We start from the raw sequence: 26945 nt of genomic DNA on the forward strand, positions 1-26945 counted from the left end.
ATCTAAACAAAAGAATAAAGGCAAACAAAATTCACCAAGTAATGAAAAAGCAGTATGAAGTTCTACCCTTATCTGGAAACCACTATAATGATGTAACTGGCTAGTCTAATATTTTTAACCAAGTTCAAAAAAGTTTGAAATGTAATAATTAAATGCAAATACAGTCCTGATCCCAAAGACCAGAAGAATGCCTTTAAGCTAGTATTTATAACAAGAGCTATTCGACTGAGCTCTCTTGTAAATTTTATCATACCTGAGGCAGTTTTCCTCAGTCGATTAGCTGGAAAGCTGAATATATCCTGAGGCAAACCAGACATCTAGTACAGGCTAAATTCAACTACTGGAGCTTAAATTTGGCTTAATATATCCCCACTTGGATCTGCCTGTTTAATTCTCTTTCATATGATAACGTTGGTTTATTCATAGTCTGGACTTGCCACCTGAACAAACTGTACCTCATATCTTATTCTAATGGAATAAGAAAACTTTGCAAAAACCACAAAAGTTCCTGACTGAAAATCAAATGCAAATTTGGGATTAAAAACTGTTTTGTAAAGTGACTACAAGATTAGTACAGAGAGATTTTTCCCCTAAGGAGTACTGCTTTTTATGATCATGCATTTTTTATACTCTGCAGAGACAGATGGGCTTTATAAAAGGATACAGCCTGCTACTCAAAAGGGTTTCAGTGGCAGCTACACTTCTGTGTTTTAACCTCGGTAGAAATTTATATTCAGTATTTTTCCAGAAAATATTTATATTTCTTCTTTTAGGACTATATCACCCCTTGGTGTAGTTCCAGTGGTGGCAGTAGAAATACCTCTGAGATTAATCTGCTCCATTATTCCTATTTTAAACAGCGCTTGAGTAGTAGGAGAGGGACAGAAAGGGAAAGGATTGATAATGTGCAAGCTTCTCAAGAATGCAATAAATGCCATCACTCAAAAAAGTTGCAAATGTCCAAAAAAAAGCAGAGCAAATATTTTCTAGATAAAATCAAATCTTTCTAAATTTTTCACTTGTTTTTTCCTACTCATTCAACTTCTCAGCTAAATAACAGATTGTTCTTGCTCCTCTCTACATTATACCGTACTGTCTATTATTACAAGTTGCATATAACACTCCTTCTGCCTCAGTTCCTAACTTCGAGGATTTCGTATGATGTCCCTATCACCATTCCCAGGAACTTCATAAATATTTATGACATCTTAAACTATTCAATCTCTACAAATTGTAGGCACTGACAGCCGGTTGCCTCAAAACACCAACAATCCTGTATTGTTCATGTGCTATTGAAGATTAAAATGATGTTTCAGAAATTAACTGCAGAAACCATTTGGTTCAATAAATTTACTATTTATTCTTATTTTTTAACTCTTGTCAGAAGTGTAGGTTCTGCTTTTATCAAATGTGGTACTTTTTTCCACTAACTGTAAGTGTGATATAAACTAGTGCTGTGGCTGTAGATTTGTCTGCATTTAAGCATATATATATATATATATATATATATAATCCTGTTGCTAAAGTAACAAACTGATTTTCTTATCTATGTTTATTCCAAGTGAATATTCAGAAGAAAAACATTTCTAGCCCAGACATATAACGTGAACCTAGGATTACGTGAGGAGTTAGGAAAAATGAGTTTTGACTCATATTCTTTTTCAGTTTATCTGTGAGACCTTCGCTAAATCACTTCTGCCCCAGTTTATCAGTGTATGCTGGCATACAGATATGACCATGGCTCCACAGGATAGCACTTACATAATTTTCCCCTGGGAAACAGAGACTTAGATTGAGACATTTTTTCTAGGATTGATCTGTCATTTACCTTAAGTGGTCACTGGGTCAATATACAAACAAACCTGGAGGGAGGAACCAGAAACCCACACCAGCCCAGGCAGATTCCCCTACCACCAGCCTACAAAGGCAGGCTATAAATTTGAGCTTAAATCACCTAGGGTTATTTTTTTCAGTGCAGCAGCAGAGGTGCAACCCAAGGACTGGAGAGCAGGCCTTCACTGAGCACAGCCTGTAGCGAGCGGTAGCTCAGGCCACCCACCGGCATGGCCGGAGACTCCAGTCGTTTGGGGAATTTCCTTGAGGATGCAACAGAGCAAGTGCTGTTCAAATTCCTGTGCTACTCTCATGTCTTCAAAGAAAGCGGCAGCCACTCTCTTATGTGGAATTTAATCCTATCAGTGAACACTTAAACATGGATTAAAATACCTACAGAACAAGCCTTCAGGTGATAGGCAGCCTGCCCTCAATAGGCAGCCTGCCCTTGTCCCAGATGAGCAAGAGACCAGCAACGTGTTGCATTGCTCGCCCAAAGCAGGAGCAAGTCTGGGACATCAGCAGGGGTGTACCCCAGGCATGGAGGAAGCTTTAGAAAGTGAAAGTAAGTGTGGTGGTACTGGAGTTTAGGCATGGCTAAGATGAAATGCAAGCAGCAGAACCACTGCTGGGGACTTGATGCCTGTGGTCTGTCCCAGCATCTTCTGGGCTGGACCATAGTTTCACCAACCAACTGGCTCTCCACAGCCCTGGCTGCACCTGGCCACACTTCTCCCTCATGAGTCCTGGTGAGAAACACTGGACTTTGTATTTAAGGGTGTAGCTGGCTGTGGACTTTGGGCCAGGACTTGTGAGCAGCTCTTCCTCCCAGAAGGCCCAGCAGGATCTGGTTTTATTGTGTTTCAATGGCCACCATATCATGCGTGCCTCATTTACAAGTAATAAGGACGTTGGTTCCTGGGGTGCCAGGACGCGAAGCGGGTGGAGATTTTGTTTGTTTAACTTTCAAGTCAGTAAATTCAGCCTGAGCTGTTGAAAGTCAAGCTGTTTTATTTTCCTGAGTGATGACTCAGTAATTACACCAGCCATAAAGATTCAAGAAATCAAATTAGGCCTTGACCTTTGTCTTTACGGGGACTGCAAGAAAAGAAACAACTGAAACACTGAAGAAAAAACTGAAAAACTGAAATTTAGTAATTTCAGTCACGCAAGGAGAGGAACCTAGCTGATTTCCCCACGTCTCCCTTTCCATTGCAGAGCTAACAGCAGCAAAAGCAATTATAAAATTCTTCACAAAAGTCAATAAGCACGGTTCTTAATAGACATCGGGAGCTGATATTCTCAGTAAGAATCTATCATTACAAACTTTTTTTTAATAGAAAAATGCACTTTAATATTTTAAATAGCACTAGAAAAAAGCCTACTATTATAAAACAACACCAAGTTATGCTTTAGTTGAGTGAGTTGTTCTGAAACAAACCAAAAGTCCACCAAGACTGAATACTGAGGGGATGAAATAGGATTCAGGCTAAGAATTACAGCTTGTTTTGTCATAAGCATCTTATTCAAACATATATAATTTTGCCCAATACTTAGGTGCAAATGAAATATATTGCTATAGAAGAATTTAATCAAGATTTTCAAAACAATATACCCATTATCTGATGGTATGTTCAACTGAAAACGAAAATCACTTTATGACCCTAATAAACAGATTGGTCATTGCACTGTTACATGCAGCTTAACAACGGCCAAAAAAGAATCCTTCTAAAGACAGGAAGAGTTTTCTGCACATTTAGTTTGGACTTGGGAGTCTTAAGAAAATAAAAGTGGTTTGGGTTGTTATAATGTAAAGGTTTTTCAGGCTTTGGCAAGTGCTAAATATAGCACCTTACCACTGATTAACAAACACATCCATCAAGAGTGGTTTCCCATGACTTCTAAGTGAATAATATTCAGCACAACCCTGCCGTAATAAAATTGAGGGGAATTTTGCAGTAAGGAGCTTATCTTTACCATAAATCTTCCTTCATTATAGCATTTTGTCTGTCAAGAAGGCTTAGCTATAGAATGGCATACATCTGCCTTCATGACAGATGTGCTATATGGAACTGCTGTTGTTGCCATTAGTTTCAATGAAGGAGAATTGTGGGTAATTTTCAGAGATTGGCACTTTATCAACCATTACTACTTTTACCCTCAAAAATTTTTTATCACGTCAAAAATCTACCTGGGTTTCCAGCCCTGTAACCCACAGGGTTTGCAGGGCTAGCAGAAATCTGGGGAAACAGTTAGGAAAAAGCTGGTTTTAAACAGAGGAAGTTTGGTAACGTCACCTCAGCCCTGGGCAATCCCCCTGCTTTGAACCACTCTGGGAGAAAAACCGCCACCAGAATTAACACAGTCTGTCTCCAAGGTCAAACAGGAATGAGCCTGGCAGCAAGGCCCCTGGCAGGATCCCCGGCGCTGGGCTGAGAGGCGCGTGGGGCCTTTCCCTGACAGAACTGCGTGCTTCTAACCAAGGGCAATGCTGCTGCTTGGGCCACCCAGTCTGCGTGGGGAGGACTGACAGACCTCCCGGAGGGCGAGCCTGAAGGCCATCCTGGCCAAAATACTAGCCCTAGAGTTTGGAAGACATCATATCTTTGGAAGACATCGGTTGGGTTTTAATAAAGTCCTTAAATGATGGGGCTCGGCAGCCCGTTCAGGGTGAGGAAGCTCAGCCCTGGGCTGGTATCAAATCCTACTGCCCAGAGTATCTGCAAGGCTGTTTCCAGCCCCGTGAAAGTGAGAAATTTCTCCCCATGGAGAAGCCTAAACACAACCTTATTTCATCCTTGCAATACCAGGACTCGGAATGGTGCGAACCAGGACTCGGAATGGTGCGAAGCGCAGAGAGGCTGCCAAGCTGCCTGCATCCGCACCTCCGCACTGCTTCATGTAGAAGGTGCCTGATAAAAGGCACGAGCAATAAAATTTAGGCAGCTTTCTTTGGGAAATATTTACGCTGCTCCTAAGGAGTTACTATTTTTCAGATTTAAATCTCTCATTCTGTTTCATTTTTCTTTTCAAAATTCCCAGACCAAGAGAAGCTCTCTACAGATTAGTACACCACCAAATTTTCAGTATTTCATGTTTGGAATATGAGAGGGAGAAAATCTCTCTGAAACCTAAATATTTTTCCCCTCTAAAGACCAGACCCATTTTAGGGAAAAATATGCAAAAGTGTTCTCCTCAGGCTGAATGTTGTATACAGTTTCGGCTTAATGCACAGCTTTATATTAGATGTAGAAAGTAATCAAAATGGGGGGATTTCTGGGAATACGGACAGCAGAGCAGATCCTGACACACTATAATACAGTTTTTGTCTTAATCGTCAAAAGTAAGCTATAGAGAACAAAAATTCTTTGTTTGACAGAAAAGCAATTGCTATTTCTTGTAAAACATATAATATATTCCAGAAGACCTAAGGGTTTACTTTCCAATAACGATAGAAAAAGATGCGCGCCCCACTGTGAGCTCACAGTAAGGCTGTTTCATGTAAAAAGTTGGTAATTAGTCCCTGAGTGAATAAAGTAGAAGAGATAAGAGACTGATACTTACTGTAGCAACACAAAACACTTTTTCTAGCTGCTAGGATTTAAAGGGTGTGTGGGTGGGAGGAGGGGGAACCTATTTCTACTCATTTAATTTACAAGCCTCTAAACCTCAGAAAATGATTTCTTGCATTAAGCTTAAACATGTGTACTTTAAATTGTTACTAACTGATGTAAAGATTGATAAGAGACATTTCAGTTTGAAAAAGCAAACAGGAATGAAAAATTATACAAAAGCATAAAAGACTTTTGTGCTGTACACACTAGTAGCAGATTTCACACTCATTGTACACCACTGCCTTCAGCAGACTTACACCAGCACGGCTTGATGTTTCACCAAATTAACTCATTAGCATTCAAAGGATCTTTCTTGAAAAGGGAATACTTGGAAAACTAAGTCAAGTACCTTTAGCCAGAATTATATAATGGATACCAAGAACAAAACCAAACCCAAACCACAGGAAAACCATCTACTTACAAACCAAAGTTATTATTTAATAACATTTGTATCACTTTCAGCTAAATGCTAAGTACCAGAAGTTAAAACCTTACAGCATTTTTTGTTCTACCTGCAGAACTTGGAGCAACTGGAAATAACTTAATGTTCACATTTTCCTTTGTTGTTATTCATCTTTATTAGAGCTAGAGTTTGTGATTCTCACTTCAAAAATAACTATGTAATTTATGTCACAACTATGTGTTGGACAAACCTCTTTTTTACCAATATACAGAACAACATACAAGAGCTTGACACAGTGCTCTCAGCACACATCCTTTACTTCTCTCTGTTCAGTTTGTCTCGTTTGCTTTAATGCAGCATTTACTGCTAATGTACATGAGATGAGAGCACTTATCAAAAGTCGTATCAGAAAACCTTTGTTACTTCATGAAGACTCACTCCAAAATACATAACTGGTCATCAGGTTGTCTCTATATCCCCACTATTATAATTGCAGTCCTGGAGATTCATCTACACACAGATGAAATGTGTAGTGATGTCCTAAACTGTAATCATTTGGCCTACGAGTATCTGATTCAGTATATAAACAGTCAGTAAGTCTATGTATTTTTACTGGTTAACTAATAACATCTTGTTTACAAGCACTGAACCACACCACAAATATCAAGAATTTGTGTAGAGGAAATACTTTTAATGTATTTCATTAAAATATATTATATTATATATATATTTCATTAAAATACATTAAAAGTTTTCATTAAAATATATTATATTTTATATATATATTTCTTTAAAATACGTTAAAAATATTTCCTCAGGCTGGATGTACACATAAATCCCAGAACTAGTTTTTATTTACTGCTAGTGATAATTTGACTTGTTTTTACATCCGATTTCAGTGTTTCTGTTGCCACATACGAGTATTTAAAGAACTGTCCACTGAGATGAGAAAAAAACCGAACACAGACCTCCTTCCCCCGTAGTCCTGCAACTTCCATGCAATTCAGCCAGGCCACATTAGCTGAGCAGCCTGTAGGAGCACCTGTACGATGCACAGGCACACACCTACTGCCAGAAACCACCGGTCCTGTACGCGGGGGTAACAGAGATAAAATATTACACCTCCTTTTGAATTGGAGTATGATACCAATATAGCTGGAATTGAGTATGATACCAATGCAGCTGAAGACAGAGTGCATGCCTATAAAATATACGTTGAATCCACCGCTTCTGCAGGAACATAGAGAAAATTTACGGCTCCTAGATTTTGTTTGGTCTTGATCTTTGTAAAAATTGATTTTGTGATCTTGCCAGTAAATGTATATTCCATGCAGTAACATTTAGACAGAGAGTAAAAATGTGAATAAACCTGGTTTTCCAAGAAGTCAGCACAATTTAATCTCACAGTGTGATTCGAAACAGACAGACAGCAAGAGAGATGCCCTTTGAATTTAAAGGGGGTTGAATCAGCTAACAGTTTCTAAAACTTCCTGATCTTTAAAGGTATTTTTTAACAGGCAGGGGGGAAGTTGGAAATACTGATTCTGAAATCATTACACTTTTTCTCTTGCGGTTTAACAGAGTTTAATCTCCAGCATAGTCCCTGCTTTCTGTAGGAATTCCTTACATTCTAACGATTCATTCATGATTGCATGTTGCATCTGAAAGCAACCTATTTAAACTAATTGAGATAGTCGATACTGTTCCTTCCTTAACTTTACAAAAATATGCTTAGAACACCCAGTTTTGAAACCAGGTTACACTCACTACAAAATTCCTTGGGACTTTTATGTAGGCACATACAATAATAAATGGCTGTATTTCGTGTGAGAAAATGTCCAGTGTAACACATGAAAACATGATTATCCAAAGACCTCCAGAGACTCTGGCAAAAAGACTTTGGATAAATGAGTTTGAATAGCTAAGGGGAAGGCATAGCAGCTTTGAAGGTTCCAGTTCTCCTCACTCTGGATAACACAAAGTTCAGACGATTCTTGTTGGGCAACCCTCATAATTTAAGTATGGCTAGCGACTTCCTTAGGCCAGCTAGCAAAATTTGGACAGAGGTCATGTCCCCCATTCCCAAACAAGCAGCACAAATCCGAGAGCCACTTGCTTCATTTCCATAGTGAAATTGTGACAGGAAAGAGGCAGCCAGTAAGGACCAGCAGGACACACTCACACCAGCTCAGGCACAAGTGAACCTGGGGTGCGGCCGGCAGCCCGCACGCTGCATGTGGGCTCCTGCACCAGGCCTGTGACTTGGAGCCGGGAGGCTGTGCGTGCTGCCCTGGGCTGCCATCAGGATCCTTGGTATCCCTCCTATCTTCTTGTCCTGAAGAAAATATTTGCCTCCCCCAACCATTTCCCTTGTGTTCCAGCACACAGTTATGTGCGAGAACCAATATTTGCTCTATTTAAAGCACTTCTAGGAAAAGGTGCAGTGAGACCCAATTTACGCAGCCTCCCGTGCTGCTGATGGATTGGGGGACCAACATGTATTCCTGTTTTGCAAAGGAAATAACGCATTTCCCCTCCAGTCAAAGGCTGGCATTTACAATGAACCACATTCTGCCAAATTCCCCATCTCTTGTGCTCCAAGAACATCCATAGAAGAGCAGATCTGTCTTTATTCAAAGTGAATTAGCCACACAGTTATGCTCAGTATCACTGTGCCTTACAATTACAAGAGACCGTGTTACTTGTGCTCTGCTGATGGTATAAGTGTTCAAACACCAGCCAAAACAAGTTCTGCCAGCAACAGCACTTTGATCACTTCGCTCTTTCTGCATTATAGCAGCACTGTAATCGTTCTGCAGACATGTCAAAAGACGATGCCATCAGAGTAGTTTTTACACAGGGAAGCAAATAATGAGGAGTTAATATACTGGCATTTATCTCTGGCCAGCATTTCCAGAGCTTGAACTTGCTGTATAGGAACAGAAGATAATCAAACAGAGGCAGAGTGAACAAACTGTACCTGCCTTTAATGATGTAAATGCCCCTGTTGTCCAACACAAAAAAAAACCCCAAAAAAACAAAAACCAAAAAACAACCAAAACCAAAAAAACAACACCAAAAAAAAAGGTCAGTGTTGAATTTCAGAAACCATATTCAGGTTAAAGGGCGCCTTTTCTTATCTGGTATTCCACCCAAAGGACAATGATTTCGTTTAATAAAGATCATTAGTCAGTGAAATATATATTTTAGAGAGTGTCTAGTAGGGAAGATTATTTTGGCAGTCACTGGAGTGTACCAGATGGTTCATTAACATAGGCTAGACAAGTCAAAGGCTTTCAGAATAATTTTGAAAATGTCAAACAGAAACAAGAACCCTGTCACTTTTTATTAGAATTAACTACATCATACCCTGGACACAGATTTCACCTTGGGTCAGAAAAATTAATACAGAATTATATGAATTGTGTAACATACTGGGTTAAAGATAGGGCTTCCTCTTGGGACTCATTTGCTAGCAATATATTATGGTCTTCTACTTTAGGAATCCTCAACCTTTCTTTTTGCAAGCTATGAAAAGAGCTGACCTTGCTTAGACTCCATTGGTGTCTAATTGATTTGAGGTATATGCAGAATTTCAACAAGACACTCCGCTAAAGCTCTTTTGTGATCATTTTCCCAGGAAAGTTGGCAAAAGGGTTCACTGAATATTCAGCAGCTTGTAAAGTATGCTTTTGTCAGGAGGAAAAAAAAACCCCAAAACAAAACACAAAACCACATCCATTTAGTGAAACATTGCCTTCATAAACAGGAATTAAAATGCAACTGAATTGTTGTTATTTTTTTTTGTTATCATTCAGATGTCAAAAATCTTGAGAACTTCCAGCTTGTGGAAGGTGTTCAGGAACAAGTGAACGCTGCTCTGCTGGACTACACTATGTGTAATTACCCACAGCAAACAGACAAATTTGGGCAGCTTCTCCTGCGACTACCAGAGATCCGGGCCATCAGCATGCAGGCCGAAGAATACCTCTATTACAAACACCTGAACGGGGATGTGCCGTGTAATAACCTTCTCATTGAAATGCTGCACGCAAAGAGAGCATAAATTACACCCATTAGAGCTTCTGCTTTCAAGGAAAAAAAAATATTCCGAACTGCTCGAAGCAACACTAATTAAAATGTGGTTTTAAGACTTTGCAAAATGGTATAATAATCAAATACTAATAGTAAATAAGTGATGTATCAGGGTATTTGTATTGCAAACTGTGAATCATATGCTACACATCCCCAAAGGAACCTATATAGGACTTTGTACTGGAGTGAACGGAACTTACCAAGTGGATACTATCACCAGTGACAACAAGAGAAAGGACAGAATAATCCTTGTATATTTAACTCTGCTGATTGCCAATATGAAGAAACCTAGGAGAAAAAACCCGATCCGTATTATCGAGCTAAGGTAGTGGGGAATTTCAGCGCACTAAATTCCTTCATGGTATAGCAGGACTTCTAAAACAGTTGTAATAGGTGCAAAACTGCACCTAGAGCATCTTCTGCCATCCTTCCAAGGACCCAACACTTACTTCTGCTGTGATAAACGATGTGGCATCCATTCAACAATCCGTAAGAGAGCGCTGGCATAGGCCACGCGCTGTGTACTGTCGCCACCAGATCCTGGGGGGCTGGGGCTGGCTGTCGGTCCCTCAGGCCTGCAGACCGCTGGTATGAAGAGTCTGTTATCCAGTTAGCTTGGCACCCTTACTATGTTCTGAAGTTTGTTTTGTCACGTGTTCATGTTGTTCTGTCAGGCAGTATCCCTCTTCTACTACTGTTACTGGATCGCTATTAAATAGCTAAGATAAATACTCCAAACCAAATCAGCCAATTCAACTATACACTTAACTAGGGCAGTGGCTAAAAGATGGCCCTGCTATATATTCATGGCCATTTCCAAATAAAGGAAATGGAGATATTTTAGCCATCACAAACAATAGCATCTTTGACACACACACAAAAATAATAATAAAAAAATATCAGGACACCAAATACTGATGTTAAAAACCTGAAAATTAAATATTAAAAAAATTGTTTGCAATGCAAGAATATACAAATGAATTATTTGACCTGATGAATGCCACGGAGCTTATTAAGAAATGATCTTTAAAATTTCCAGTAATTAAGAAACTAAGTTTCAACTGAAACATCCAACATCTAATGCAATGCTTTCTTTTTAAAGTTGGGAAATACACATCTTTTACGCAAAGAAAGAAGAGTGATACTGCTATGTCTGTGTAGGCCAAAGTCTCCTGCAGAACAAATATTAGAGAAGAACAAACAATTCTCTCTGTCCAAATAAAGATATCAGTATTAACATGTAGTGCCACAGTTATAAGTCTTGCCTTATTTCATTACCCTTAAAGGTAACCATGCAGGTGTGGATCAACATATGTTTAAAATAAAGTATTAATCTCTAACATTAACAAAAACATAGTGTTTACATTCTTTAGGTCCTGTGGGGAAAAAAACTGTGATAAAATTGCAAAGCAGTGATTTCCTTATTATTTCTTTTAAATTGGTAATTATTTTACCAGTACTTAATTACTGTATGTCGTGAGACACTAAAATCAATAGGGGTATTTCATTTTGACTTTAATTTTGAGATTATCGGCTGCACAATCACTTGTAGAAACTGTATGAAATCCTAATCCTTTAATTGTTTTCATGAAGATTGCTGGCTTTTGAATAGTTTATTTATATTGTATATGATAGTTTACACTGTATACAATTATGATGCTAATTTATTGTTCTTCGGTTTCATCTTTATATAAGATATAGTCAGAATGAAGAAGCCAAATATATGTGTTTACTGTAGCATGTCTTCAAGTTAGGGAAACATAGTTCAGGGACACACAAGGGTCTTTACAAATTAAAATCATTCACTTGATTAAACATCTGTAAATCTTCATAATCCTAAATGTAGTTTATTTAAATCTATTGTAAATTATGTGAGTTAGATCTTTTTCTGTTTCATGTGAACTTGAAAAGGTGCATTTCTCTTATTTTTTTCTATCCATTCATATGTTGTATACCAAAGACATCAGTTATTACATCTGCATTAGTACAAAGCACGCATATTTTAATTGCTTGTATTAATCAGTTCTAATATTTTGTCCACGCACAGGGCACAAACACAGCAAAGCCTAGTGTCTGCAACTCCTGGATGCCTCTCCTATATCATGGAACACACATACTGTAGTACAGACCACAAGCAAACCAAGCACATCTCCCTTATCCCACACAGCAGACATGCAAGCATTATTTAAATAACAGCGTTCTCCCTCAAACAAACTAAATTAAGAGAAATTAAGACACGGGTGGCAATTGACAGTGGCTGTGTAATACGTTTACCCACGTGTACAAGATAACCTTGGTCATTCTTTCCTCTTTGAAAGAAAAATCAAGCATATTTCAAGTGTTTGCATTCTGTATTTTCTCTTTTTTTCTCATTGAAATGCTACAGTGAATCTCCCTGAATATTAAGAAAAAAAAATTAAAAATGTTACTAACTGTATTCACAGCACCATTATCTATATACAGGACAAAAGAATTAAAATAAGGACATAGAAGAACAATTTTTCATATAGTATAATGGAAACAATTTCAGATAAGCTAACATATATTTGCCCACATCTGTGGTTCCAAGAATCCTACCGATTGCCCAAAGTATTAAAAAAAAACCCCAAAACCCAACAACAACAAAAAAAATCACCACCACCACCCCCATGTTAATTGTTAACTACTTTGTAACCAGACTTTTACTTCTGACTGCCTTATTGATTACAGGATATATTAGTAAAAGCAGACTAAAATTCAAAGGGTTTGGCTTTGGCTGGTTTATTATAGTTGTTCTGTGTTTGTAAACAGACAATCTGTAAAGTCTGATTATTTGTATTACAGATGTTCTGCAGCTGCCTTGGATTTAAATCCATGCAACTCTTAGAATGTGCAGTGAGTTACTTGTTGAAGTTGAAGTTCTCTTACTGTATCGGTGAAATACATATTGTCATGTCAGTTTTTGCCAGGAGTTTCTCATCGCCAATGGAATTATTATTTTTTTCAGTATTTCAATAAATATTGATATGCCTATGCTGATTACTTTGTAATTGTCTTTATAATAGCCTCATTCCACTGAAATGAAGCACCAGTCAAAAATCAGCTACTCAGAAGAGTAAAATGCAGGAGAAATAAGAACACCAAAGAGAATCTGATGCAGAGCAGAAGACAAAAACGCGGAGAGCTGCACCTTCAAAAGCTTGGGCAGCTATGGTGAAATTGCCTAGGCTGAAGCAAAATAAATACAGCTAAACAGATGAGAAAAGCTGAATCTCGTAATCAAAAGGGAATTTGCCAGTCACTACTTTCAAATTAATACCTTTCCTCTCAGACTGCACACTTAATTTTTGCTTTACATGTTACTCATAAAGGGTTAAGCAGCCAAAGCACCAGAGAGGGAAAACGACAGAACAAAAGAAAATCAGGTAACAGGATCCAGGGAGCTCAGGATAACCTCTCAGCAATGTAAATATGTGGCAGGGCCAGGGGCAAACCCACAGCTTCCAACACAACTGCTAGCAGAGGCTGCCAAGGAGGCAGATGTTACTGCTACTAGAGAAAAATATTTTCCTAAAGTTGCCCTCTGGCTCATCTGGTTGCCATTTGGAGAGCAGGAGGTAAGGTGGTCCAAGAGAGCTTGTCAGCAGTACCCTACGTTTCAGAGAGGAGCCCACCGCTTCCCACCGGTCTGGTAGCTGAGAAGGGGCTGAGCTCTGAGGTGCCAAATGTGAATGCTTCAAGGGGAAAAAACAGGGCTATAATTAGTTATTTACAAATCCACGCTTGAATGAAACAAAGCTGGTTCAGTGTTGCAATAAAAACAGAGTAAAACAAACAAGATTAAGTGACTTACAAGTGAGGAAGGGTTATTTTAACTTTTAGGAATTGTAACTGAAAGCCGTGATTGTGCGTAAGACCCAGGGTTGATGTATTTTAGATAGTTTTCCTTATAAGAGATAGATTTTTGGGTGATATATTTAGTATATACACTACACACTCAAATTATGAGGGGATTTATTTTTAACTGAGTTTGGTTCTGGAACAATCTGCTCCATGTTTTTATTGGAAACATGGAAAGAGCAAGTTCCATGTAACACAGGTCAAGTCAGTACAATAGCGATCTTGACAATTTCCTGGAATACTGAGTAACATATTTTATTAACCCCTAATTTAAAGCCCACAATCTAGATCCATCACAAAAGTTCTAACAATATTTCTACCTCCTCCAACATAGCTGCTGCTGTTTTCCAGGGAAATTCTAGATAGGGGCATCTGCTGGAATTTGGAATGGCAGAGAAAGAGCATTAAACTAACAGCAAGACGAGAAAATTACAGATAAACCTTTAAGGGCATCAGATCCTAGAGCTATATAACCCTGCAATGGTGGCATGAGCCCAAATACTTCTGTGCCAGTCCAGCAATTTCAATTGCACATGTGCCTATAGAGAAAAGATTCATTTTCTAAGGGCAATTTGCCAACAATTTGAAAAAACTTTGCTAAACAATAGACGTCCGTGGACCCAAGCTGAAGAAAGCAACACCAGAAGTTACTTGATAGATACAGTCTGGTCCAGCCCACATCAGCGGGACAAGACACATTTTCCCTTCACCAAACATACTTTCCAAACCTCTTACTTTCGCTTCTCTGCAGAACAAAGCCCTCTGCAATTTATTGACAGTCTTGAAGTCTGGCATGCAAGCTTGGAGTTGCAATACTAGCTGAGTTTTCACCATTACCCCAAGAGGGTCCTGACCCCTATTTCCTATTCACTGTAACTTCCTTTAGTCCTAGATTAACTATCAGGCTTATGGCGGTTTCTGCTATGTATGTCCTGCGCACACCTGAGTGGATAATTCAGACGCAAGGTAAAGCAAGGTAGTGGAATGCAGACTCCCGATGCCGTCTGTGTTCATGGTGGCTCGGTTGTGGTGCCCTGCTCAGACCCCTGGTGCCCTGCCTCGGTAAGGACTACAGGTTTTAACATTAATTATAACAAAACACAGGATGAAACAAAGAACAGAAAAGCCTAGCACTGGAGTCACCATTTTGTCCGTTCACATCTTGCCTTTCTTATGCTTCAGGATCAGTAAATTCCCTGTAACAGGGTGACATGACTCTCAGTTTGAGAAGCAGGGCGTTAGGATGCTTCCAGTAACACCAGTTGCTTATTGTGCTGCTGCAAATCAAAACCTTCACAGAGCAAGAGCCTCCCTGTGTGGCAGTTGTGTCAATCACCCTGCAACTGCTGCTGCTGAATGTTTGCAGGATACTACCAATCCAGGCTGTCAGTTGTGATTATGTAGTAAAACAGGGATGCTGTACCAGAGGGAATAAAGTGTGTTTGCGGGAAAGACCCCAAACAAGCCACTGTTTGTACAACAGAAACTGCTGAGGGCCATTCCGTAGCTGCTGGCATGCCTACAGACACATGCACACACACCCACGTGCCATCCATGGGAATTCCTAAAGCACATTTGAACATCCAGTGCTTCTGTTCCTCTGCAGAACGTTTCAGGAGGCACTGCTCCCAGGGGCACAGCGAGCTGCAGTCACCGCACGGCTCAGCTCCTGGCCGCAGCGCTGTCCTCCTGCTCCCCACGCAGAAGAGAGCTGGTGCAGAACAGAGGAGCGAGGCAGGCGCTTGGAACCCTGCTGTGGGGGCTACACCGCACCGCAGCTCTCCTGCTCCTCACAACTTGAACCTAACCTCCATGTGCCAAAGAAGGGAAGTTCTTCAAAGTGCTCTGCTGCCCAGAGCCCAGCAGCATGTCACAGCTGTATGGTAGGAGGTCTGTGGGGCTGCCTGCCTTTGAATTCCGTAGTAAGAAATAGGGACTGGTGTAAATGTCTATTGTGACCAGTCCACAAATACAGCAGAAGGTGAAAGAGATAACAGGGGAGGAATAGCTCCAAAAGAAAAATAAAATAAAAAGGAAGTGCATGGACGTGGAGCAGACACAAGAATATTTATGTTTAATAAATATTTCATCTTGATTCACTTTTAATCTGAAGGGGAAAAATAAATAAAATATGCTGGATTATTGTCATTGCTTTAATATTGTATTAATAAGGCCTGAATAAGTTATCATTTATGTATTTCAGCGACCTGCCACGGTAAGTGATATCAGTTTTAATTTCCATTTAATAAACATAGTTTGGTTTTACAATGTGTATAAATTTCAGATAAAAAACACAGCATGGAATAATTGATTGAATGTGTTTAATCAATTCATTCAACTCATGCTGTGAAACGGAAGCTTATTACTGGAGTATGTTTTTACTTAAAATCAAACACTATAGCTGCCTCACAAACTAAGTCAAATTGTTTTTTCACCTAGCAAATTCAGTTGAAATATTCTATCGCAATACCCCACTCTGCCTAAGACGACCTTCCCACGAGTCCCCCAGCAGCTGGATTTGCAGCGGCGACCTCCCCGCAGGTCCCGCACGCCTCCACGTGCAAAACCTCAGGCGCTGGCCCGAGGAGGGGGTGCTGGGGTGCGTCTCCCTGCTTTGGTTTCCTTCTTTATGCCCATCTTCCCCCTCTGCTCACTTACACTGCTGAAAACCCAGCCGGCCCTCCCCACTCCCTCCTAGTGACAGCCCTCGTTCTTCACATGAGCCTTTTGCTGCCTTTCCACTCCTTCCCCTCCACCCCAGTCCGTGTCACGCCGTCCTGCTTTAATTGCCCTTTTCACTGTATCACAAACAAAACTTGCAAGCCAACTTTACCCAACGCATCAAGGTTTTCAGGAGAGTTACCTATATGGTGGGGAGGGGGAAAGGTCAAGGACACTGTACTGTCTACACGTTTGGAAGCAGCAAAGCGACCACAGATGTCAAAACAGGAAAGTGGCTGTGGGACGCAGCCAGGCCCGGCTGAAGAAACCCCAGCCAAAAGCCAGGTAAGGTCACCAGTCAGTCCGCTGTGTCTTGGCTTACAATGACCAGCTCTACAGACCCAAATAATCAACAATTCTTACCAAACATTGTTTTCAGAGGGAAAATAGGAAACGTCCAAGAATTTTAGTTCAAGAATGACATATAATTATTAATAGTAAAATCTAAACAGAGGAGTGCATCAGGGCTAGGATGAAATTATTTTGAGACAGACCTTTTTGCTCCAAGAACATGCTTAACAATATTTAACACAACCAAGAAAACAGCCTTTGCCAAAAAAATAAAGGCAACTATCCCCTCCCCACCCCCCTTTGTTTTTTTATATATCAAACTTTGACACAACTTTACCCTCTGGGCATCCTGCAGGGAAAAAAATGAAAACTAAACAGAAACCCCACAGTACTTCCTGGGGTGACAGATTTAAGACACCTTTCCTTGTTGTGAGAAAAACTGGCTGGTACCTCACCTGGTGCGCCAAGGCCCTGAGGATGTCTTGTGTAGCAGCATCAACAGCATCCTGGTTAAGCATCAACAGCGTCCCAGTGATGTTTGGTTCTGGATGGAGCAACAGGTCCAAGGCGGCGACAGGGGCATTCACTGCAAGTGAGCGCGGCACAGCCTGCCCGCCCTGTATGCAACGGTACAGCACCATCAGGCACCAGGTGTGCCAGCCTGCGAACAGACAGAGGAGGTATATTTAGTGACGTTACCTGATGCTCTAGAACTAAATTCCCCCTTTTATATACTTGGAAGTAATTAATAATGAAGAATTGTTGTCCATCTATTGCGTGCGGGAGCTGTGAAGAAATAGCAGCATTTTAATAAAAGATATTTTCAAATATTTAGACTATAATTGATTTATTAAAGGATCACTGTACTGATGTTATAAGCTTCACCCCAATTTACCCCTCACCTAATTTGTTAAATTTGCACTTTGGCACTGTTTGGAGGTTGATTTCATGTGAACAGCTACACGCAGAAATGATATACATAGCACAAGGGGGGGAAAAAAAGCTCCAGAAAGGAAGCGATCACTTTAGGGTGATCAAATTCAGGCCAAGGACACTAGAAAAACCCTTTTTTCTTCCTGGTAGTTACTTTGCAATTGTTCTGCTTTGTTTTAATGCCTTCTCATGAAAGCCCTAACTAACACAATACAAACTAACATAGTCAGGAGGAAAATAATTTGTTTGCAGCTTAAACAATTATTTTAGAAAAACGTGCATGTAGAGACATACTCAATGTGTTCCAGAAGGTAGATAGAAAAGCAAAATTTCTTGCCACACTTTTTCCTTTTTAAGAAAAAGAAAAGAAAAAAAACCTGTTGTTTCAATAGGTCTGTTAGTTCAGAGGTATTTGAGGCTCAAGTCTGTAGTACTGCTTGTATGAGAGCTGGTTCCTAAAGATCCACAGCAGACAACGCAGGAATCTTGAATTCTTTTCAGGCACAAACTCCTCTGTAATCCCGGAAAATCCCCAGGATGCGCTGCCTTGATCTTCCCACCTGTAGCACACAGCCAAGGCTGATCTACATCCTGTGCTGTTCCAGAAACATGATTGTTTGTCACAGTGACATTTAAAACCTTTAACAAACACAAGAAATAGTTGATAACTGCCACCAGAACATGAGGTGTTCCTGGTGTATCCACCCTGGAGGCAGACTGGCTGCCTGGAGATCCCCCAGGCTGCTCCAGAGGGGCAGCACCGAGGGGTTGGATGTACCAGGCAGAAGGCAGCTTTCCCGTACGTCTCCTGGCATTCACAAGTAGAACTTGGCTTTGGGGGTGGTGTTTTATTGACAGACTCCCTCTGTCCCAGGGTGCTACAGAAGGAAAGAGAAAGAACCAAAGAATGTGGCGAGCTGTCCTAGGAGGAAACACAAATGAGGACAAATTCCCTCCTCTCGTTTCAAATGATTTTTCTTCAAGTTATTCGATGTCGTTTCAATCAAATGTAAGCAGAGATTTCAACATGTTTCTTCTGAGAGTATTAGCCTCTTTAACAACTCCTTTGGTCTCTCCCTCCCCTCTGATTTCCCCAAATGCCAAGTGGTCCTCCCTTAGTTCCACTCTTTAATTGTTCTTTCAGCCTTTTGTAGTATTATTGTTACCCTGATTGTGTTGGTGCTGCTTTCCAAACATAGATGAGTAACAGTTCCTGCCCTTAAGAGTGTATTTTTGAAATAAACCTTCCAAAATCTCCACCCAAGACAAAACACACCAATTACAGCTGCAACAGTCTTCAAAGGTTTTTCAAACTCTCTGAATTCTTATCTCTGATGTGAAGCCAAACACACACCTTTTACTAACGTAAAACTAAGTGATGCCTTTCCCAAAAAACTAACCTTGCATTACTAAACTGTTCTTAAGGATCTGAACTTCCCCAGAAACAAAAATCTTGAGTTTTAGACCTTTGCCATGCCTTATCCCCATAGGCACCATATACCTCGGAAAGTACAAAAGGATCCCTGCGCCCCAGCCTGGGCTGGTTTACCAGCAGCATTTATTACATGGCACGTGTATGATGGGCACAACCAACCAGGCATTGCTGACGGAAAGCTGAGCTGTGAAAAGGTAGTTAGCAGTTTAGCAGTTAGAATGGAAAGTTAAAAGGCAAGGCTTAATGAGAAGTCATGCAAAACCACAACAGAAATGCGAAGTAATTAATTCCAATTAGAGCAAAGAAAGAAGCTGAAAATTACTCAGGGCAGTCAATTCACTTTATTATACAGAAGTTTATTTCCATAGCACATGCACACAACATAGTTTATTTGGTTCTGTGTCACTCTAATGCACTGCAAAATGTAAACTCCACAGGCTAATCAATCTATGAGTGCATTTTTCTGCAAGACCTAGGAGGGAGAATGATTTCATGGAGTCATTTAAAAAAACAAAAAAACAAAAAAACCCAAAAAACCAAAACAACCCCCCCCTCACACATAAAAAACCACACACCCCACCCCCCAAAAAAAGACATTAAAAAAAACCCTCCAACAAAATAAAAGCAGTCCAGGTATAACTGCATTTAAGAGAACAATCACCTTTGAATATAAAATTTAGCAGTTAGTTTAGGAATGGGTCTTGTTCTGTATTTGCTTTTGAAGTTCTGAGCATAGAGATGTGCTTGGTGATATCAACGCACTGTAAAACATACCTCTTGAGCACACTGATCGTTGATTATTATCAGTAGGTTGGTGGGCACAGATTCTCCTGACTTGTTTTGCTACTGTGTAATTTCTTCCAAGCTACACTGAAAAAAAACACTTACTTGAGTCATGGGAGAACATTTTCACAGCCCTTGGTGCACAGAAAGTTTTACTGCTGAGCTTTCAGAGGCACTTAGCTCACCAGGCGGATACTCAGTCTATTGGGTCGCTGAACTGTAATAAAAGACATCATTAAGTGAAATATTTGATAGAGGTACTTGGCTCATTGGGTCAGTGGTTATAGTTATAAGGAACTCTTTGTGAAGCTAATAGAGAAAAAAATGCTCTTTTGATTTCCAAGACCAGCCTCTCTTTTTGAAGGGGGATACATAGCAGTTTCTAGTAATACACATAATAACTTGAGACATTTTCAGGAAGACCACACACTGCCACTGTCAGAGCTGCAACAATGCTTAGGTCGCTGGCATGTACAACCAGACCAACGTCAATAAATTTATGTTACAAAACTTGCCAGGATCCCACATTGTACTGTTATGATGAAATTGCTGAGAGTATCACTGATATTTAAGAATTCACCCTCCAAATCCACTGCAGCCAGACAAATCCATTGAAACATCCCAGTTAACACAATTTCTTTCCAAAAGCATGACAATATCCCCCCCTATAAATTACCAGAAGCTTCTGTTTCTCACTCTTCCTCTAACCTCTAACAAGCAGAGCATGGCACAGCAAAGGTTTCAGAAACATTAAGCCTGTGAAGCCAGAGTGAAAGGTAATGGATTGTTTAACAATATTCGGGCAAATGTGTTGTCAATGTAGTAGCTAAATCCAGCTGCAGGAGAAGAGACAGGGTCCTGCAACACAACTTCTACCTTTCCATGGAGAAAGGAGACTGATCTGGAAATAAATCCCTAAGAAAATTCAGCTTTGGGCCTCCTAGTTCAAGGACAGGTAAGAACGAGTCTCCTTTCTTCTCTGCTGCTGCCAAGGATTTCCTGATGAACTACGTTGTAGATGGTGGAGTAAACTCCAGAACTGTGGGGAGGGTCCCCACGTGCTTCACATCCATGGCTCCTCGGAGAGGAATCTCAGTTTCAGAGGGACACTTGACATTTCAGATACAGCCAGGTGGACTGGATCAGCTTGTGACTGGTGGCATATAATTTAGTAAAAGGTAAAACAACAGAGCAGAGCTCTTACAGCTCAATTATTTTTATTATTTTTTCTTCAAAATCATGAATTTCAAACATTGAGTGTGCTCACACTTCAGCTCTAGCTAATGCAGCACGTAGTAAGTACGTTAAACGTGAAGAAGCAACATGCAATGCCAAACTATTTCCATGCGTTTTTCTATCACCTCCCCTTAGCAGTGAATATTTTTGTGTTTGGAGAGGCTGAAATACAGCACATCTACAACTGGGAGGTACTGCTGTCTAATAATATCACTGGTACAATCTCTATGATAGTTTTTAAAAAATAAATCCAATTTCATCCATTGTGCGGGAAGCTGTATGTTTATTGCTAGCATGACAAAGCCCTGACCTGGCTAAGTGCCTAGTTTAATGCTTGATAAAGGAATAGCAAGCAAGAGACAGCACTGCTCTCGTACTTCCCTACCACTGCCCATGCGAAACAGTTCAGTTGCTTCACTGCCTCTCAGTTTTCCAGGCTCTGCTACTTTCATTCTTATGCCACCTCCTGCCTTAATTTCAACCATTAAAACACAAATAATAACCACAAAAAAAAAAATCCCACAGTTTTCTGAGAATCCATTTACCCATCTGCTCCAAGTCTGGTGGCATGTCACTAAACCATCATTAAAATAATTGCTTCTAACAGCAGGTTATAAATGACACTCAATCGAAGAATACAGCTACTTGTATATTGGAGGAATACAAGCATTGTTTCTTAAACAATTCATTTGCTACTTATGATATGTAAATTCTGTAAATAATGCAAATTTAAGGGGATGAATCCACCTAGGATATTTTAATCAGCACATTTCTGCAAGAAGGGGATTGTGGTTCTACTGCTGATCTCATCCTGCTCTATCACCAAGCACAAATGGCTTTCACAGCCCTTTCTTACACAGCCATCCCAAAAGAAACAGGATCAGATGGTAGAATCAAACTTCTATTATCATAGAATGGTTTGGGTCAGAAGGGACCTTTAAAGCAGGTCTAAGGCATCACTGATGAGATGTCAAGTTCCCACATCACACAGGCAGCCCTCTTGGTCCCAGAGGTAGTCACTTGATACCAGCCAACCTCAAGCTCTGCAAGAGCAATGACAGACATGCAGCAGCAGCAGCAGGTCCCCAAGCACGGGGAGACCAGCAAGGCAACATCTGTTAGGTCTAGGGACTGATTCTTGTGACAAAATATGCCAAACTGTTGAATTACCTGTGAACTTATCACAGCCACCCACCGCTGCTACACTACTCGAGTTGTCATCTGTCCTGGTTTCAGCTGGGATAGAGTTAATTTTTTTCTTATTAGCTGGCACAATGCTGTGTTTTGAATTTAGTGTGAGAATAATGTTGATGTCACACTGATGTAGTTGCTGCTAAGTAGTCCTTACCCTAAACCAAGGACTTTCCACGTTTTCCATGCTCTGCCAGTGAGCAGACACATACGAAGCTGGGCGGAAGAATGGTCAGGACAGCTGATCCAAACTACCCGAAGGGATATCCCATGCCATAGAATATCGTGCTCAGTATATAAACCGGGGGCAGTTGGCCAGGGGCTCTGGTCACTGCTGGAGAACGGGCTGGGCATCGGTCAGTGAGTGGTGAGCAGCTGTGTTGTGCATCACTTGGGGTTCCCCCCGGCCCCTTTGGGTTTTAGTCCTCTCTGTCTCCATTTCCTTACAATTATTGTATTGTTATTGTATTTTATTTCCATTATTAAATTGTTTTTATCTCAGCCCATGAGCTGTACCTTTTTCCCTGATTCTCCTCCCCATCCTGCTGTGGGAGTGGTGGGGAACAAGCAAGCAGCTGTGTGGTACTCAGTTGTAGGCTGAGGTTAAACCATGACACCATCAAAGCCAACAAGACACACAGAAGCCATTGTGACTGAAGAAACCATTGGAAAAAGTCTGGGTCTTGCTTGTTTGGTGTGGTTTTTCTCTCACTTCTGTATCAGTAACAGTGTGACAAACCTAGCCGCAAAAACCTCTCCCAGGACAGTCACCCAATGAAACACTCCCCCAGTATTGCAGAGGTTAGCAGAAAACACCTATTATTTCCCAGACTAAATACAAACAAGCCTGTGTTTCTGCTACTAAGAAACGTAACTGTAAATTCCCTTTCTGCCTGAGGGAGGAGGGCGTGAGGCCCGTGTACCGGCCAGAGCTCAGCCCTAGTCCTGATGCTGGAGCACATCACTGGCATCCCAATTTCAAAATATCAGAGGAGCGGTGGATGAAAAAAGTATATCTTAATATAACTTTCCTCATCATATTTGTTTCCAGAAGAATTGCCTCTCACAACCAGCTTCCCAAGATTTTCTTCAAGCTCTCCATCTAGGCTTTCACAAATAAGACAAAAATGTTACATAAAGCCAAGGTCATACCAGCACTGCTAAAGGACACCAACATGACTCCAGATATCAGCTTTCATGCTGGAAAACACTGTTCCATTGGCATGAAAAGGATGTAAACCTATACACACAGATCTGTTTTAATATCCCAGGTTGGTAATGCCAACTATAACTGCTTCTTATTATGAGAGATGCCTGGAATACCCACTGACATCATAATTTTCAGTAATTATAAGCAACAGTAGTGACAGAATCAGCAGAACTTAACCATGGCAATAACTATTACAGAGATTATAAAACATAATTAATTAATTAAAAAAAAAAAAAAAAAAAGCCAAACCAAAAAGTAGTCTGTTAAGCACTGCGAATGCATCACAGCACAGGCTCTGCCAAGTCCAGTTCATGCACCAGTGTCTTCCACAGGTTGTGGCTGGGGCTGCTGCAGGTGCCATCTCAGCTGTGCACAGCCAGGGGAACTGTCCTGTAGTAGGAATCTTCCACATAGGTTGGGTCAACATTTCTGCAGTGACTGTGCAGTAAATAGTGAAGACTTTCTGAAAATTAAGCACTCGGTATGGTCTTAAGTCTGGGTGCTTGAGGATTTTCTTGTCTGGTTGGGCTTCTTGAACGGCAGGAAGGAGGATGGGGACCATTGGGGGGAGGAAGTTTGAGCATTCTCCATCTCCTCCCCACTTACACTAACAATGTCATTGCCATCTAGTGGTCAAGGTACTGTGATGGGGAAAAGGTGAGTAAAGTTATGCAGATACTGTTTGGAGTGAAAGCTGAGAAATGCAACTTTTTATACTGGCTACTTTATGCCTCTCCTCATAAAGAACAAAAGAGCAATTTATACTGGCAAGGTTGTTTTTCAGTACCTGGAAATATTCCTGAACTTCCTTCTCAATGGGTTCAGCAAAGAACGGTACTTATGTCTGCCTCTGCATCCTCCTGTTTCTAAACATGGTAGGGGAGAAAAAAAAATCCATAATGAGCAAACCTTACTCGCAGCTCTATAAATTACGAAAAAGAGATTCATTATATTAAACACAAATGTTTAAATTTAGTAAATATGTGCCATTGCAAGACCAGTGCATTTGTGATCTGGATTTCAACAAAATTAGGCAATAAATTAGTCCATTCAAGGGCATACACACAGTCAATAGCATCCATAACATCTACTACATTACAGTGTATTTAAAGAAGTCAAGAAATAGGAATTTTATAAGGATAAACACACACTTAATATCTAAAGTCTTTTTGTTAAAAAACAAGGAGATGGGTATTTAACATCATCATCATCATGCATATTTAACATGTTTTGTAATACCTTTTGTTGAAGTTTCATATCCAGTTCAGAGTGAGGGGGATTTTTCAGTTTCCTTCAGAATGCTTCTCCAAAGGGTATCCACAACTGGATATGTCCAGAAATGTCATAAAAACTAACTTGATGAAAGACAGTCACTGCTTACTAGAATACATACTACTTGCTTTTCTGAAACTACAAATGGTTGACATACACAACAAAAAAAATAACAAATAAAAGGCAAGGCAAAAGAACTTTTCTGTCTGCATAAAACATGTTCAATCTAGTTTTTCCAGAAAATGTGATAGCAAATTGCAAGGTGTAAGGCAAATTGCAAAAAGTACCTGGAAAAAAAATTCATGTCAAGACATTTTAGAATAATGCTGAAGTTTTTAATGTATTATATAGCACATAATGTGTTACTTTTTGAAAGGGAATGAAAAAACTTGCCATTGGTTCCAATAAAGACAGTTTCTTCTCCCCTCCCCATATTGTCTGTACAATCAGACAGAGATTTTGCAAGCACACAGCTCTGACCTCGGTTTTGGTCCCACCCAGCTCAAGTCTCTCTTCAGAAGCCCCTGCTTCTAAGATCTTCCTAACTTGTTCTCGCATTTAGAGGATTTTTTTAAGTTTCACTGTAGTTTTATGTATGGAAACATTACTTCATACACACAGATGCTTGTGTGCAAACCCAACCAATTGGTAATGTTTTGGGTAATGCATCATAAGAGCAATGGCACCTTAACGATGTATTACATTAATACATCATCAAAGCTATGACACTCTTATGATATATTAGTTTAATGCATCATAGCAGTGCCGTATCTTGGACAATGTATTACTCCAAAACATAGCAACAGCCAGAAAACTCTCAATATAAGTTTTGTGGTTTTTTCAACTTATTTACATCATATGAGTTTACAGTTTGGTTGGTTGGTTGTGGGGTTTTTTAATTTCTCAGAAATTACAGTGTTCACTAGGGACAGAAGACTGTAGTTACCTACTGATAAGTGCCAATATTCCTAAGAAGCTATTTCACAGTCCACTATCTAATACACCCTCATCCACAGAGTGGATTACCGTACCGGGTACACGTAGCTGGGGAGGAGGGGAGCACTGGTGCATGCCTGCTTTCTGCCCTGAGCCCCCATGCACGGTGTGAGGAGATGGGGAACCAACCACCCACTCTGCAGTCACACCAAAATGCTGCACACAACCAGCTCCTCCTTAAAAAGGCCAGCAAAGGCTCCATAAAATTAAGAGTTTCTTAAAGACAAACTTCCTCAAAAAGAGTTGCAGGAGAAAAGGTGAAATTTATTTCAAAAAAATTCCCTACTTTTAAACACTCTGCTCACATTTGCAGTGACGTATCAAAACCCCCACCAAAACAGTGAGATACGTACTCATCAGATTACTCACGCACCCTGCACTACCCACCCAACTCTCTCCTCTGCTGGTAATTTACGGAGAAACTTAACGAAATAAAAATTTAATCTTTTAGTTATTCATTTCATGACAGCAACATAGAGCACAGACCACTCTAGTGAGCTATACATTAAGTTACTAACAGAGATTATTTGTGGGAACATAGGAGGGAAAAACTGTCTCAAAAAGAGAGTCAGTGCAGAAGGCAGTAACACCAATCACCTGGCTATACAGGCAACGTTTGTACAGATAAATCCCTCTTTAATGTCTCTGATGTAAAAGAACTGCAATCCACTGTTCACACACGCTATGTAGGTCTCCTCCAGATGTTTTCTTGCATGATTGGCAAAACCACACCAAAACCAGTCTGACCAATGAGTCTATATGTCTACAAAGTAAATCAGGTTATGTAGGCATGCGTGGTTTGGGAAGGGATGTTTTACAGAAGTTCAGAGGTCAAAACCAGAATACATGCTGGCACATAACAGAAGAAAAAGTACAAAAGTTAAAACAAAGGACTTGCAGCAAAATAAAGACAGAAAGTAGAAAACAAAACTATCATCTGCAAACAAACAGGTAAGGAAAAAAAAAGCCAGAAAGAAAAGAAAACCAGAATCTTCACAGATAAAAATAAATGGAAGGAAAATGAGAAGTGTCTTCCTCAAAAATCTTTCAGAA

The 26945-nt window shown here is 40.2% G+C and overlaps 1 protein-coding gene across 3 annotated transcripts in view; it reads left to right on the forward strand.

Annotated features, from left to right (window-relative positions):
• The window catches only part of NR5A2 (nuclear receptor subfamily 5 group A member 2), a 96390-nt gene extending 83427 nt beyond the window's left edge, over positions 1-12963 (forward strand). For all 3 annotated transcript variants that reach the window (XM_056355541.1, XM_056355544.1, XM_056355543.1), the window contains one exon: positions 9669-12963. In XM_056355541.1, coding sequence (XP_056211516.1) covers positions 9669-9916 — 248 coding nt within the window. In that variant the 3' untranslated portion in view covers positions 9917-12963. The remainder of the gene's footprint in view (positions 1-9668) is intronic.
• The last annotated feature ends 13982 nt before the right edge of the window (positions 12964-26945 follow it).

This window comes from Falco biarmicus, chromosome 11 (genome assembly GCF_023638135.1).
Source record: "Falco biarmicus isolate bFalBia1 chromosome 11, bFalBia1.pri, whole genome shotgun sequence".
NCBI classification, from domain to species: domain Eukaryota; kingdom Metazoa; phylum Chordata; class Aves; order Falconiformes; family Falconidae; genus Falco; species Falco biarmicus.